This window comes from Geotrypetes seraphini, chromosome 2 (genome assembly GCF_902459505.1).
Source record: "Geotrypetes seraphini chromosome 2, aGeoSer1.1, whole genome shotgun sequence".
NCBI lineage: Eukaryota > Metazoa > Chordata > Amphibia > Gymnophiona > Dermophiidae > Geotrypetes > Geotrypetes seraphini.
Window position 1 is genome coordinate 473,564,566 of NC_047085.1, and position 14,907 is coordinate 473,579,472.

Below are 14,907 nucleotides of genomic sequence, written 5' to 3' on the forward strand. Positions count from 1 at the left end.
AAATATTCCAGAACCGAAGACACTGGAACCGAACTCGGATCCAGATGGTGCGAGGAACACCAGGATGAAAATCTGGTCCACTTCTGGGAATAACAAAGCCGAGTCGAGACCTTGCGCGAGGCTTCCAAAACCTCCCTGACAGATTGAGAAACAGAAACCGAAGTCAAGGGGAAAGAAACCAAGCCATCAGATGTAAGGACTGAAGATTGGGATGCAACAGCGAACCCCGACTCTGAGACAGCAGAGAGGGAAAAACAGGCAGTAGCAGAGGCTCCCTGACACTGAGTTGAAGAAGCAGGGAGAACCAGTGCTGACGAGGCCAACGAGGCGCAATGAGAATCATAGTGGCTCTGGTCGATTTGAGATGTACCAACGTTCTCAAGATCAGAGGGAAAGGAGGAATCGTATAGAGGAACCTCCCTCCCCAGTCGAGAAGAAAGGCATCGGCCTCGAGACGGTCCGGGGAGTACATCCGAGAACAATAGAGGGGCAGCTTGTGAGTCTCCGGGGAGGCAAACAGATCCACCTGAGGAGTCCCCCAGCGGTCGAAGACCTCGTGCAGAACTCGGGAGTTCAGTGACCACTCGTGCGGCTGGAGAAGACGACTGAGTTTGTCGGCCAGACAATTCTTCTCTCCCTGAATGTAAACCGCCCGAAGGAAGATGTTCTGGGAGACCGCCCATTCCCAAAGGTGCAGGGCTTCCCGGCACAGGGACCAAGAGCCCGTCCCCCCTTGCTTGTTCACATAGTACAATGCCACTTGGTTGTCCGTCCGCACGAGGACTACCTGATCGTGCAGCAGGTGGCAGAACGCTCGAGCTGCCAGAAAAATGGCACGAAGCTCCAACACATTGATGTGACAAAGACGGTCCTCCGCTGACCATAGACCTTGAGTCCGCAGACCGTCGAGATGAGCCCCCCACGCGTACTCCAAAGAGTCCGTGGTCAGGACCTTGCGATGCGGAGGGACGAGAAAGAGCAAACCCCCGGAAAGATTGGAAGAGTTGGTCCACCAACGGAGCGAGCGTCTCAAGGAAGGAGTCACTGCTACAGGAAAGGAGAGCGGGTCCTGATCCTGACGCCACTGGGAGACTTGGGAAAGTTCACTTCGAACCCCAGACGTTGAAGGAAGATGATAGTCTGTCGGGTCGCTGAGATAACCCCCTCCCTGGAAGGGGCCTTGATCAGCCAATCGTCCAGGTAGGGAAAGACCTGCAGACCCTGAGATCGCAGGGCCGCCGCGACAACCACCATACACTTCGTGAAGACTCGGGGAGACGAAGCCAGCCCAAAGGGGAGGACCCGATACTGAAGGTGCAACTCTCCCACCTGGAATCAAAGAAACTTTCGGAAGGCGGGATGCACCGGAACATGGGTATAAGCCTCCTTCAGGTCCAGGGAGCACATCCAGTCCCCTGCTTCCAACAGAGGGTACAGGACCGGAAGAGACAACATACGGAACTTCTCTCGGACCAGGAACTTGTTGAGCTTCCGGAGGTCCAAAATGGGGCGCAAGTCCCCGGTCTTCTTTGGGACCAAAAAATAACGGGAGTAAACCCCCCCGTCCCCGTTATGTGGGGGGCACCGGCTCCACCGCCCTAAGTCTCAACAAGGCCCTGGCTTCCGAGAGGAGAAGAGGAAGCTGGTTTCGATTGGAAGGAGCCGCGTCTGGCGGGCTTTCCGGCGTCGTCGTCAAGAAGTTGAGAGAGTAACCCTCCGAGATGACACGGAGCACCCAAGCGTCTGAAGTTATCCGAGCCCATGTTGAATGAAAGGCCCATAATCGGCCCCCGATGGTAAGCAGGTTCGGCGTCAGTGCGGAGGGGGCCTGCCCCCATCCGCGCAGCACGTCAAAAAGATGGCGCGGGCTTAGACGCCCCTTGCGCCTGAGGCTTCAGGTGGGACGCTCTGCTCTGCTGAGTGGAACGCCGAGGCGGAGGCCTGGAAAACGCCGGCGTAGTCTTCTGCGGGTAGCGCCGCGGTGGCGGTCTGAACGGCTTCGGAGTCGCCACCCGGGGTTTGGGACGGACCAAGGAGGCGATGGAGCGCTCATGTTCCGACAGGCGTTTGGTCGCCGCCTCAAGTGATTCATCAAACAATTCAGAGCCGACACATGGCAAATTGGCCAGGCGCTCCTGCAAATTCGGGTCCATATCAACCGTGCGGAGCCACGCGAGACGGCGCATGGCCACCGCAAATGCAGAGACCCGGGAGGACAACTCAAAGGCGTAGTAAATAGCATGGAAAAGGTACAGACGCAGTTGAGACAAGGAGTCCATAAACTTGCCAAAGTCCCTCTTATGGGAATCCGGCATGACCCCCGTGAAAACCATGTGCCGCAAATAGGACGAGAAGGTGAAGGCATAATTAAGGACCCTGTTTGCCATCATTGAATTGTGGTAGAGGCGACGACCAAATTTGTCCAGGGTCCGCCCCTCCCGCCCAGGCGGGACCGCAGCAGAGACCCGAGAAGGCTGCGACTTTTTCAACACCGACTCCACCAGCAAAGATTGGTGGGACAACTGCGCCTTCTCGAACCCCTTACAGGGGACTGTACGGTACTTCGACTCCATTTTTGAAGGAACCACCGTGACAGTCAGAGGGGAGTCCAAGTTCCGCAGGAACGTCTGGTGAAGCACCTTGTTCAAAGGCAGACGCGGAGACTCCCGCGGAGGAGATGGCAGATCTTGCTCCTCCAAAAATTCTTTGGTATATTGAGATCCCGACAAAAGATCGAGATCCAATGCCCTCCCCATGTCCAGAACAAATCTCGAAAAGGACGAGGGCCTCGAAGGTGGGGAAGGAGAACGAGAGGCCCGCGCCGCCAAAAAGGATGGGAAAGCCTCACGGAAATACCGGGGTCGACAAGTGCCAGACTCTGAGCTCCAGGAAGCCACACCAAACAACTTCGGTGGGGTCGGAGACCTCCGATGCCCCGAGGGCCCCCTCTGGGACGTCCCCGGGGTACGAGGCACCGAGGCAAGCTCTCTCCCCCTTGGCGAGGGGTCCCTCGATAACCCACCCTCAGAGGAACAGAAAAGCCTCGGATTATCGAGGCGGAGCTCCGAGACGCACAGGGTCTCCGTCCGGGTCGGCGAGGAGCGACCACGTCGTCGAGGAGAGCCCCGAAGGCGTTTGGGCTTTCTCGCCCGACGCTTCGCCCGAGGCCGACCCGAGGGCGACGAGCCCCGGGAGGACCTCGACGAGGAAGAGGTGGATGAAATCCGATGAACCCTACGCACCTTGTCCCGAGGCCGCACACTCCGCTCAGGCTGGTCTACTACCGCGGTCGAGGGCAAGGACGGGTTCGAGGCCGGGACCACCCCGGGGGTCGAGGCCGGGGCCGAGGCCGCCGAGGCGGAAGCCGGCTGCAGATGTGCGAGGGCGCCGGACAGCTCCGAGGCAATAAGCGCTAGGAGCAAGTCCTGAAACACAGGCACGGCCAGCATGGACGGTAAGTCCGGGGCTGGCGGGTGCTCCCTCGAGGGCGACTTCGGTCTCGAGTATTCCCGTGGGGCACCCGCCTTCGACGCTCGGGGCGGGGCCGAGGACGACCCACCCGCCCCCGTCGAGGAGCCCGAGGATGGCTTCTTCGATGACCCTGGAACAGAAGATGGAAGTGAGGACTTACCCACCGTCGACTTCGGGGTCGAGGACGCAGACTTCGACGAGGAAGGCTGTCGCGGCGAGGTCGAGGGAGTCGAGGCCGAGGTCAAGGCCGGGGCCAAGGCCGGGGCCGACGTCGAGGCCTTCCCTGCCGCGGGGTCCACAGCGAAGAGCTCCGCCATTCGAGCACGACGGCAGCGGAGAGCTCTCCGCTGGAATGTAGAGCACCGAGTGCAGGAGTCAGTCGGGTGCTCGGCACCCAAGCAAAGCAAGCACCACCGGTGGGGATCGGTTATGGAAAGCAACCGATCACACCGGGTGCATTTTTTAAAGCCCGTCCAGGGGCGGGACATGAATCAAAAAACCGGCCGGGAACGAACGAGGTCCCGCCGGGAGCCCCCGGAGCCGAAGGAAAATTTTTTTTTTTTTTTACGAATACAGTACACGCGAATGAAGAAAATAACAAATAAAGCACAGCGACCGAGAAAAATCAATCAGTCGCGGTGACAGAAGGCCAAAATGCACGGAGCACAAAACGAACAGGGCTTCTGGCTCCGCGGAAAAAACAGAACTGAGGACCACGAGGTGGGGATGTGCCCTCTAGTGGGCAAGAAGACATGCACATGCATGGTGCAGCATAACAAACTTGAAACTTCAATCAAGTTTGCTTGAAAAGCTGTCCGCGCTGGGGCTCCGTAGATGACATCACCCACATGTGAGAATATGCTGCCTGCTTGTCCTTGGATAAGATGATTTATTATTCGCTATTCAAAATAGAAACATAAAAATGCAAATATAAGTCTACAGTACATATGTGATAGTCCAAACATACTCTACACGGTCCGTGTTTTGGCGAACATGCCTTCCTCAGGGGTCCAGATGATGTAGGGTCCACAAATAGAAAAATAGACTAAAAACAGTGTACTTGTCTTTGAGCAGATAACTGAAAACGGCTGGAAACAAGCAAAGTGGTGTGAAAAATCGCAGACAAACCCACCTTATTATCCCAAGGCTTTGCTAAAAGTGTAGGAGACGCTGCATCTATATGCTCGTCAATTCTGGCTAAGAAAATGATCTGAATGATCAAACTGTCGTTCAGAAGATGAAGCATCTGAGGAAGGTTCACTGGTACAGATCTTACAGTGGAGGAGTACCCTAGTAGTTACAGCAACAGATTGAGAATCAGGGAAACCAGAATTCAGATTCTATTTCTCCCACTGGCGCTCCTTGTGGCTTTGGACAATCACTTCGCCTTCCTCTGTCTCTAGCACAAATGCATATTGTAAGCCCCACCCCACCCCAAGCAGGAATACCTGCTGTATATGAACCCAACTAGCCTTGGGCTCAGATTTATAAACACAAATAATTTAAATCTAAAATCCAAATTCACTTACAATTATCAATAAGAGGTTTTATTTTTCACGCCTCTAGTTTTAATTCTTTTGTCTTATTCCTAAGCTTCCTTTTTTGTCCTAATGTAATTTTAGGTCTTATAATGTTTTTTACACATTAGGGAAATACTGCATGTGTAACTTATACAGCCACATCCATCCACCATCTTTTAAATTTTTTTTCCCCAAAACCAGATAGTGCTCCATGGATCATCAGAACAGCGCCATAGTGAATTTGTAATGATAAAAGGAAGATAAGCAGGAAGAACACGCAACCACTGACATTTCTTCCATAACAAAAACGGAATAAAATTATGATCCCTCTTATTCTTGTTATCTATGAGGCCAGTGGAATATCTAAAACTTGTGCTACTACATACTGGCACTGCTGGCTTTTTCATAAGTTTATTAACAGAAGAAAATATTAACTTTAAAAAAACCTACACCCCACCCCTTTTATGAAGCCTCGTTAGGGATTTTTATCACTAGCCTTGACAGTAAAAGCTCCGGCACTCACAGAATTCCTATAAGCATCAGAGCTGGCGGGGCCGGAAAAAATGAGTTCCCACGAAGATGGGGAAAAATTTGTCCCCGTGTCATTCTCTACTTTCAATCTCTTATTTGTGGCAACAGCATCTCTCCCAGAATGTTCTTTTGTAGAAAGATCACTTGGATTGAACATAAGAACATAAGCATCGCCTCTGCCGAGTCAGACCAGCAGTCCGTTCCCGCGGCGGCCCCCCCAGGTCATTGACCTGTGAGTGATCTATTACTCCAAAGCATTTTGTACTATATAGTAACCCTATTATTCCAAAGCATTTTGTACTATATAGTAACCCTCTACTTGTACCCCTTAATCCCCTTATCCTTCAGGAACTCGTCCAATCCCATTTTGAAACCCAAAATCGTACTCTGCTCTACCATCTTTTCTGGAAGCGCTTTCCAGGTGTCCATCACCCTCTGAGTGAAGAAGAACTTCCTAGCATTTGTTCTGAACCTATCTCCCTTCAATTTTTTTGAGTGCCCTCTAGTTTTTGTTGCCCCCACAAGTCTGAAAAATCTGTCCCTCTCTACCTTCTCTATACCCTTCATGATCTTGTAAGTTTCTATCATATCCCCTCTAGGTCTCCGCTTTTCCAGGGAAAAGAGCCCCAGCTTCTCCAGCCTCTCGGCATATGAAAGGTTTTCCATGCCCTTTATCATTTTTGTTGCTCTTCTCTGGACCCTCTCGAGTATCGCCAGCCATATCCTTCTTAAGGTACGGCGACCAGTATTGAACGCAGTACTCCAGATGCAGCCGCACCATTGCTCTATACAGCGGGAGGATAACTTCCTTGGTTCTGGTAGTGATACCTTTTTTAATAATGCCCAACATTCTGTTCGCCTTTTTTGAGGCCGCTGTGCATTGTGCCACCGGTTTCATTGTTTTATCCACCAAAACCCCCAAGTCCTTTTCTAGGTTACCTTCCCCCAATATCATCCCCCCCATCGTGTAGTTATACATCGGGTTTCCTTTCCCTATGTGCATGACTTTACATTGAAGCTCATCTGCCATTTATTTGCCCACTCACTCAGCTTGTTCAGGTCCCTTTGAAGTTCTTTACATTCTTCAACAGATCTAACCGTACCGGAGAGTTTTGTATCATCTGCAAATTTTATAACTTCGCACTTGGTCCCTGTTTCCAGGTCTTGACCCCTTTCCAGTCAGAATAGTGACCCTTTAGTCCTACCCTCTGTTTCCTGTCCGCCAGCCAGTTTCTGATCCATCTGTGTATGTCCCCTTCCACCCCATGGTTCCACAGTTTCCTTAGTAGGCGATCGTGAGGTACCTTGTCGAAGGCTTTCTGGAAGTCCAGGTATACTATGTCTATGGGGTCACCTTTGTCCAATTGTTCGCTTATCCCCTCAAAGAAGTGCAGTAGGTTCGTTTGGCAAGATCTTCCAGTACAGAAACCATGCTGGCTTGTTCTCATCAGCCTGTTTTTTTTCTATATGCTCATTGATACTGTCCTTGATCAATGATTCGGCCATCTTCCCCGGAACTGAGGTTAAGTTGACCGGTCTATAATTCCCTGGGTCGCCTCTGGATCCCTTCTTGAAGATAGGTGTAACATTCGCTATCCTCCAGTCTTCTGGGATTACCCCTGTTTTCAAGGATAGATTGCAAATCTGCTGCAGTAACTCCGCTATTTCGCCTCTAAGTTCTTTTAGTATTCTCAGGTGGATTCCGTCTGAGCCCGGAGATTTGTCAGTTTTTAGTCTATTGATCTGTTTGAGTACGTCTTCGAGGCTTACCTCCATGCACGATAATTTGTCCTCTTGGTCCCCCTTGAAGAATATTTCCGGTTCCGGCACATTGGATGTGTCCTCATCCAGGGGTCCCACCTCCTCCCTCGCCGGTTGTTTTCCTTTCACATATCGAAAGAATGGTTTAAAATTCCGTGCCTCCTTGGCAAGTCTCTCTTCATACTCTTTCTTTGCCATTCTGACCACGCGGTGGCATTCTTTTTGATGCTTCCTGTGCTCTTTCCAGTTTTCCTCGGTTTGGTCCTTCTTCCACATCCAGAAAGATTTTTTCTTGTCTCTTATCACCTTCTTAACTTCATTGGTTAACCATGCTGTGTCTTTTGCTTGACTCTTTCTGCACCCTTTTCTAAATCTGGGTACATACCAGTTTTGCGCTTCGTTCACCATGTCCTTGAATAAGATTGGCCTCCGTTAAGATGGAATACTGGTCTAGTTGGACCACTGGTCTGACTCAATGAGGCTATTCTTATGATGAAATTTAGAGGCATCCAAGCCAATGTTAACTGGGTAGAAAATTCAATTCTAGGAAACACAGGCGGCACCTAACAAGCAAATTATAATCCACAACTTGTAAAGCAAAGGAAAATCTTCTCTCTCATCCAGACTGTGAATCAAAACTTTATTTTATAGCAAATCTGTTTTATTAAAGATTCATGGTCACAGCAAATTAGACAAAACACAGTGTACGAAAAAACAAATAATCCCAAAGGTACAGCAGTGTTATGATATAAAACAAGAACCAGTCAAAAAGAAAAAAACAAAACCAAAAATTGTGACAGTGATTCTTCAACACAAGAAATATCTGGCAAAGCAATCCAAAATATAGCCTGCCATAATGACACAAGACAGATCACATGAAACGAATGTGACCCCCCTCCCCTCCCAAACCGCCAAGCATAGACATACCCCCTCACACACACACCAAAATTAATAGAAGGGGAGGTCTAGGTCTCATCACCTCCCCTAAAAACCTAAAGCTTAACCCCTTAGTCCCTATACCTCTTAATGTTACCTGAAGAGGATACAAGACCTATAGAAATCTACAAATTTAATGTTTAAGATGAAGCTACATGCTCTGTCCGGCAAGGCAAAACTTTATTTTAAATCAAGGGGTTCTCAACCCAGACCTCAGGACATACCTAGTCAGTCAGGGATGTTATCAATGAATATGCATGAGCTAAATTTGATATATACAATATATATTGTATATATCTTGAAAACTTGACTGCCTTGGTGTGTCCCGAGGAATGGGTTGAGAACCTCTGCTCTAAACAGTGCAAATCTATAACAAACACAAAGGATTTTCATTGGGGCAAACAAAAAAAAAAAAGAAGGCCACTACTGATACAGTATTTCTCATAAACCAAACTGTAAACAAATACACATCTCTTGGATACAAGGCAGCTTAACAGAAGCCCACACCAGTACAGAAGAACATCTGCACATTCATTATATCCCTATAAACTGCAGTAAAGTTTTGCAGTTAAGTGTACATTACAATATAAGCCAAAATTATAATTTACTGCAGAGTAAAAAAAAGTTCTAGAACAACAGCACAGATGCACTTATGAGTAAAGCGTCCTGTTGATGTGGTGTTAAGTCTCCTGCTGAGGTAGCGAATAGCGATAAGTAATCTACACTGCCTGCCACAATGAACAGTTAAAGTATGAAAGTTACCTTGCGCTAATTGCAAGGTGCAGCCCATGCCCATCCCTTGTATATTTCCCCACTATGCAGTTAACCCCCCCCCTCCCCCAATTCTGAATATGGCGTCTTAATTTGTGCCTGCAAATCGCTGCAGTCATTGCATGCACAATGTATTTGATTGACTGGCTTAACTGGCAACACCTCATAATTGGCGCTAATTGACGCCGACTAAAAGATGGAGAGTGCGATTCTATAAAAAAGTAGGCGCCAGTTGCAATGTGTGAATCTGAAAATGGGGCACGGCCAAGGGCAGAGCGTGGACTTTCCTAAAAGTTATGTGCATTGTTATAGAATACACCCGATACACGCACAAGTTAAGCAAAGGCATTTAGGCCTGGTTTTAGCTGGTCTAAATGGGTGTGCTACGCCTAAGTTACACAAAATGCACAGTAAGTGCAATTCTATAAAAGGTATGCAAAATTGCACCAAGCGCCATTCTAATCGGCACCAAATTCAGGGATATTTGCAAAAAAGACAAACTAATTCTTAGCATAGTAAACAATGGCAGATAAAGACCAGTATGGTCATCCAGTTTGCCTAGTAAAGTGGCCAGAGTTGCACCAGCCTTTCCATGCAGGTTACTCCCCTCCCCCTGCAGTTAGGATCGTACCTACCACCACATTCTCATTTTATTTGTATCATTTATGTTTTGCTTAACAGTCAAACCTTGGTTTGCGAGCATAATTCGTTCCCGAAATATGCTTGTAATCTAAAGCACTCGTATATCAAAGCGAATTTCCGCATAAGAAATAAAGGAAACTCCAGACGATTCGTTCCACAACCCAAAAACTTTAATACAAAATACCATACGTACTCATTCATTTAGAACAGTCACTACATTCCCGCAGCGTCAGAGAGAAAAGAACCATCAGCTCAGTTGTGATGATGTGACACGTGTATATTGAATATACTCGTATTGCAAGACCTTGCTTGTATATCAAGTTAAAATTTAATCAAATGTTTTGCTTGCCTTGCAAAACACTTGCAAACCAAGTTACTTGCAAGCCAAGGTTTTATTGTATATGAAAACACTCTATACTTTTATTCAATTTCTTTTCCATAAAGGGATCCTCTGTGTTTACACCAAGCCTTTTCGATTTCCATCACCATTATCATCCCCAACATCACTTTCTTTCTGAAAAAATATCATATCCACTAGTTCTATAGACTCCACGTTTTTGGAAAAGGTTCATTTGTTTATTGATATCTTAGTGCTTATCAGACTTTAGCAAAATAAAGAAAAAAAAAAATCCCTAAGCCATAAGAAAAGATCCACATGAATTTACTGTGACATTACCAGAATTTAACTTTCAGACTCAGAGCCAAGGAGGTAAAGAAACCATTCCTTAAATAACTGAATATCACAAATTTATTAAGAAAATCAACTCCCCTCCCCCCTCACGCCCAATTAAAAGATATACTCAGTGGTAAGGAAAAGCCCCATGGTACATTAATGACAAACACATCATCCTGCTCTAACCTGAAATGTGAAAACACTCAAATGTTTTCAACCCGTTTGTTTTAAAATGTCAATAATCTTCACTGCCCTGCAAATAAGATAGTGAGTAGGGTATAATTAACCACTTAAGTACTTAGAATTAAAAAAAATATCTTGATACCTGTTTGGGTAATTTTTTTAAAGTGATAATCATTAACCTTGAGTCAAACACAACACTAATTAAACAAATTAAGCTTGCTTCACTTTCCTCTATTCAGAGAATAAATAATATACACTTAAGGAAAGAATCGTGCACTTTTCTCTATGGCTAGAGCTTCTTTTTTTTCATAGTTTTCCATTTTGGGGCATCTCTCTCATCCAGCTAGAAAGTGTGCTTTATCCCCATCAAAGGTGAGCAAAGAAAGTTACATTAATGCTTAAGGTACATGTTATATATATTGCCTGTGATTTTTCCTTACAAGTCACAAATACTTTGGGTGTCAAAAGGTACTCTAGCTTATGTGTAAAATTAATTGCAATACTAATTTATATATTCTTGCATATCATTTTCGCTGTATGTAGCCATGTATCAACTAGCAATTTACTTCCTCTGGAATAAAAACATAAACGATTTATGGACTAATTAGCCTTGGTGTTCCTATTTTTTGCATCAGACCTCATCTTAGGTTATTATCCTAAGAGTAACTACTTCCTTCTGTACAAGGACTATAAGAAAACCAGAAAGGGAAGGCTTAAGTTACACCTACTATTTCTTTCCACCATCAGCTCATGATAGCACAACCACTTATGGCAGGAGTGTCAAAGTCCCTCCCGGTTTTCAGGAATTTCCCAATGAATATGCATGAGATCTATTTGCATGCACTGCTTTCAATGCATATTCATTAGGGAAATCCTGAAAACCCGAGGAGGGACTTTGACACCCCTGACCTACGGTATGCTCTGCTTTGTTTCAGCCAGCTAGCCCTGCCAGGGGTCTCAAAGTCCCTCCTCGAGGGCAACAATCCAGTCGGGTTTTCAGGATTTCCCCGATGAACATGCATGAGATCTATGTGCATGCACTGCTTTCAATGCATATTCATTGTGAAAATCCTGAAAACCCGAGGAGGGACTTTGACACCCCTGACTTATGGTATGCTCTGCTTTGTTTCAGCCAGCTAGCCCTGCCAGGGGGCCACAATCCAGTCGGGTTTTCAGGATTTCCCCAATGAACATGCACGAGATCTATGTGCACGCACTGCTTTCAATGCACATTCATTAGGGAAATCCTGAAAACCCGAGGAGGGACGTTGACACCCCTGACCTACGGTATGCTCTGCTTTATTTCAGCCAGCCAGCCCTTGACCCGGCGGCTTCTACATAACCCGATCCTCTCTCTCTCTCTCAGCCCCCTTCGGTGCACAGTCACTCCCACAAAACTCTCGCCTCGCGCCGAGAGGAAAACATGGTGCTCTCGACCTCGTGTCACATTATTTACCCAGCGACACCATTTAAAAACCTCCCTTCCGATCCCTCGTCGTACGAATCGGCTCGGAGGGACCTTAAAAACGGAAACGGAGAGCAATGTTTACAATGCCAAACCGAGGCAGCGTCTCTGCATAGCTAATGAGCGCTGCGAACAAAGGACACAGCGGCATCGCCTTGCCTGCCACTGTTCAGCCAGCTCCTTCCAACACAGGAAAGCCCAAAGCACTTTCAGGCAAGCTCACTGGGGGCTTAGAACAGAACCAGAAGGCAAATCTTGCAGCCTACCCTCAAATAACCTTTTGCTGTTATACAGTATTCTAGGAGTTAACAGACCGAGCTCACAGTTGTTATGTGGGGGGAGGGGGGGATTGAGGGGAAGAAGGTGAGAAAATGAGAAATTTGATCGGGGGGGGGGGAAGAGAAAGAAAAATCCCCAAACCTTCCTTTCCCAAAATCGGAATGGAACGACTGGGAATTAAGGACATGTTAATTCATTTTCTTTTTTTAATATGAATGCATCATCGAGTCTGTCAAATCCATCCGATCAAGAGATTTTCTATTTTAAACAGATTTAAGAAGTCTCGATTCCTTCCTTCACCCGCGGCTCTGCCCCCTCCCTCCCCCCCTCCAAAGTCTTAAAAACAAGGAGGCAAAAGAACCCAGCTTCCATTGCTGCTTTGTTACACCGGCAAGAAATTGCATTTAGCCACGATTCGCCAAAATAAAAAGCAGGAAATAAAAAAAATCAAACCAAAACATCCTGGAGCAGAGCTTGCAGGTAAAGGAAGCTGGATATAACGTCAGATCCAATGGAGAGATCGTGTGTATATATATATATTTTTTTACATGCACATAATGTGTGTCGATCTTGTTCTGTATGAAGGACTCTTAAATGAGGCAGATCCATGCGACCACCCTTGCAGGGACTCCCAAGATTTTCTAAAATACGACAGCGTCTATGTTCGTTGTACCGGTTACGAATTCTGTTTCGAATGCATTAAAAAAAAAAATGATAAAACAAGAACAAAAAAAAAAAAATCTGTACGGTTTGTGTTTTTTGTTTTACAACTTTCATTATCCCGTTACAAATCAACCCCACATGACTCATCTCATCAAAATAGCAAAGCCTACGGGGATCATAACATTTCATTAATATAAGGGAAACACGCCTCGGCAGCACTTTGCCTAGTTTTTACAACCAGAAATCAACTCAACCAGCAAGGAGGAATCGGAAAGGGATGCAGAGAATTCACACTTTGTACAAGAAACCCACTCAATACACAATTCGATGCAAAGCACAGGAATCAAAAGTAAAATACTACCAGCCTACTTCGATCCCACTCGCATTCCTGCCAAGATAGGAAACGGTGCATTTTCTGTAAACCCCAAGGTCAAGTCATAAAGAATGTTAAAAAAAGAAAAGGAAAAAAGGCAGCATGTTGGCAAACATTTTAATTAGTTTGCTACTTCTGCCAACAGGGAGCAAATTATCCAAAAACACAGCAGCATGACCGAGAGATTGCAGCTAAATTTAAACCAGCAAATATATTCAAAGAGTTATTCAATAAACAATTGATTATTTGCAGTTCATGGGTGGGTTGGGGGTTTTGGGGTTGGTTTTTTTTTTTTCTAACAGCGTCAAAACAAACTGAATTTGTATTATCCATTCTTTTCCTTCCTACCTGCACGAAAAGTTCCACAAAGAAGTGCAAAAGTCAGCCACGGAGCAACCATCATCCTCACTTTTCTGGCCGCCTCCTCCAGAACACAAAGAATCATAATAACAACGACACACACAAAAAAATGTAAAAAAACCAATCAAGAATGAAGAAGCAAAAAGGAAAAAAAATCCAGTCAGCAGGTTTTTTTTGTTTTTAATTCTTTCACAACAGCCACAGAGCTTGCCCCGGGGAAGAGCTAATAACGAGAGGGGCTGTCCGTTTGCAACTCGGGGGCCGGAGCGGTCCTGGCGGGCAAAAACTGGTCGCAGGGTCCCGGGCACAACACTCTCGGAGGGGGGGTGGGGGTGGAAACTGTCGCTTTGTGGCCGTGTGTGCAATCCGAGAGCGGAGGTGTGTGTGTGTGCGCGCGCGACACTCTTGCAGGCGGGAAGAGAAGAATCCTCTGGTAGAAGCGCTGCTCAACGCGTGTCGGAGCCGAGACCTGCCCAGCCCCGCTGGCGGGGGCGCGCGCGCGCCCCCCCCCCCCCTCCTTTTCCCTCCGAAGCGGGTGAAAGTTTCAGTGCAGCGGCGGCACTGGAGGAGCCGGGAGAGAGCGGCGCTCGACCGGGACTCGGTGGGCTTCAGCGGTCGCTGGGCTCAGCAGAGGTGCAGCGGCGGAGGCGGGCAAAGGTGCTCCCAGCTGCCGAGGAGGCATCGCTCTGTTTCGGGGGCGCTGGGGTGACGGGGGGGCCGGTTGCTCGCTGCACGAGCTCGCCGCGGACTTGCCATGTATTCCAGGGGATGGGGAGTGGGAGGGGGGGAAAACTGAACCGTGTCCAATATGGCTTCTAAAGGGAGAAGCGATTGGAGCCAGCGAGGAAACCCGGATGTTTGATACAAAGAAAAGCTGGAGGTTAGGGCGGCATGGAGAGAAGGGGGGGGGGAGAGGGGGGCTGCACGGAGCTGATTGGTGTGGGGGTGCTGCCCGTCACTGCCAAGGAGGGAGGGGGGGGGTTCTGTTCTCGGCCCCAGAGAGGGCTACGGGATTGGAAGGAGCGAGGAATGAAATGGAGAGAACGAAAGGAAGGAGAAGGGAACAGCGCAAAAGGATGGCAGAAAGCTGAGGAAAACGTTCTTGCTCCTGGTCCTTACGTCCTGTTTGTGACTAGCTGCGGCCAACAGAATTAACTAATCAACAGCTGGAGAAGGGGGGGTAACACTTTGCCCAGCTTCTGCAGGGCTGGGAGAGGGGGTTAAAAAAAAGGAAACATTCAAATAAGGAAGGATGAGGGCACAGGTACCATCAACTTTA

The 14,907-nt window shown here is 47.6% G+C and overlaps 1 protein-coding gene across 5 annotated transcripts in view; it reads right to left on the bottom strand.

Moving 5' to 3' along the window:
• The window catches only part of ACVR2B (activin A receptor type 2B), a 340,318-nt gene extending 325,880 nt beyond the window's left edge, over positions 1-14,438 (bottom strand). For 3 of the 5 annotated variants that reach the window (XM_033931706.1, XM_033931705.1, XM_033931704.1), the window contains exon 1: positions 13,617-14,435. In XM_033931706.1, the coding sequence (XP_033787597.1) occupies positions 13,617-13,713 (97 nt within the window). In that variant the 5' untranslated portion in view covers positions 13,714-14,435. Of the gene's footprint in view, positions 1-13,616 lie in introns of all 5 variants that reach the window. The other 2 variants (XM_033931707.1, XM_033931708.1) reach the window with 2 other exon arrangements.
• Positions 14,439-14,907: the final 469 nt, after the last annotated feature.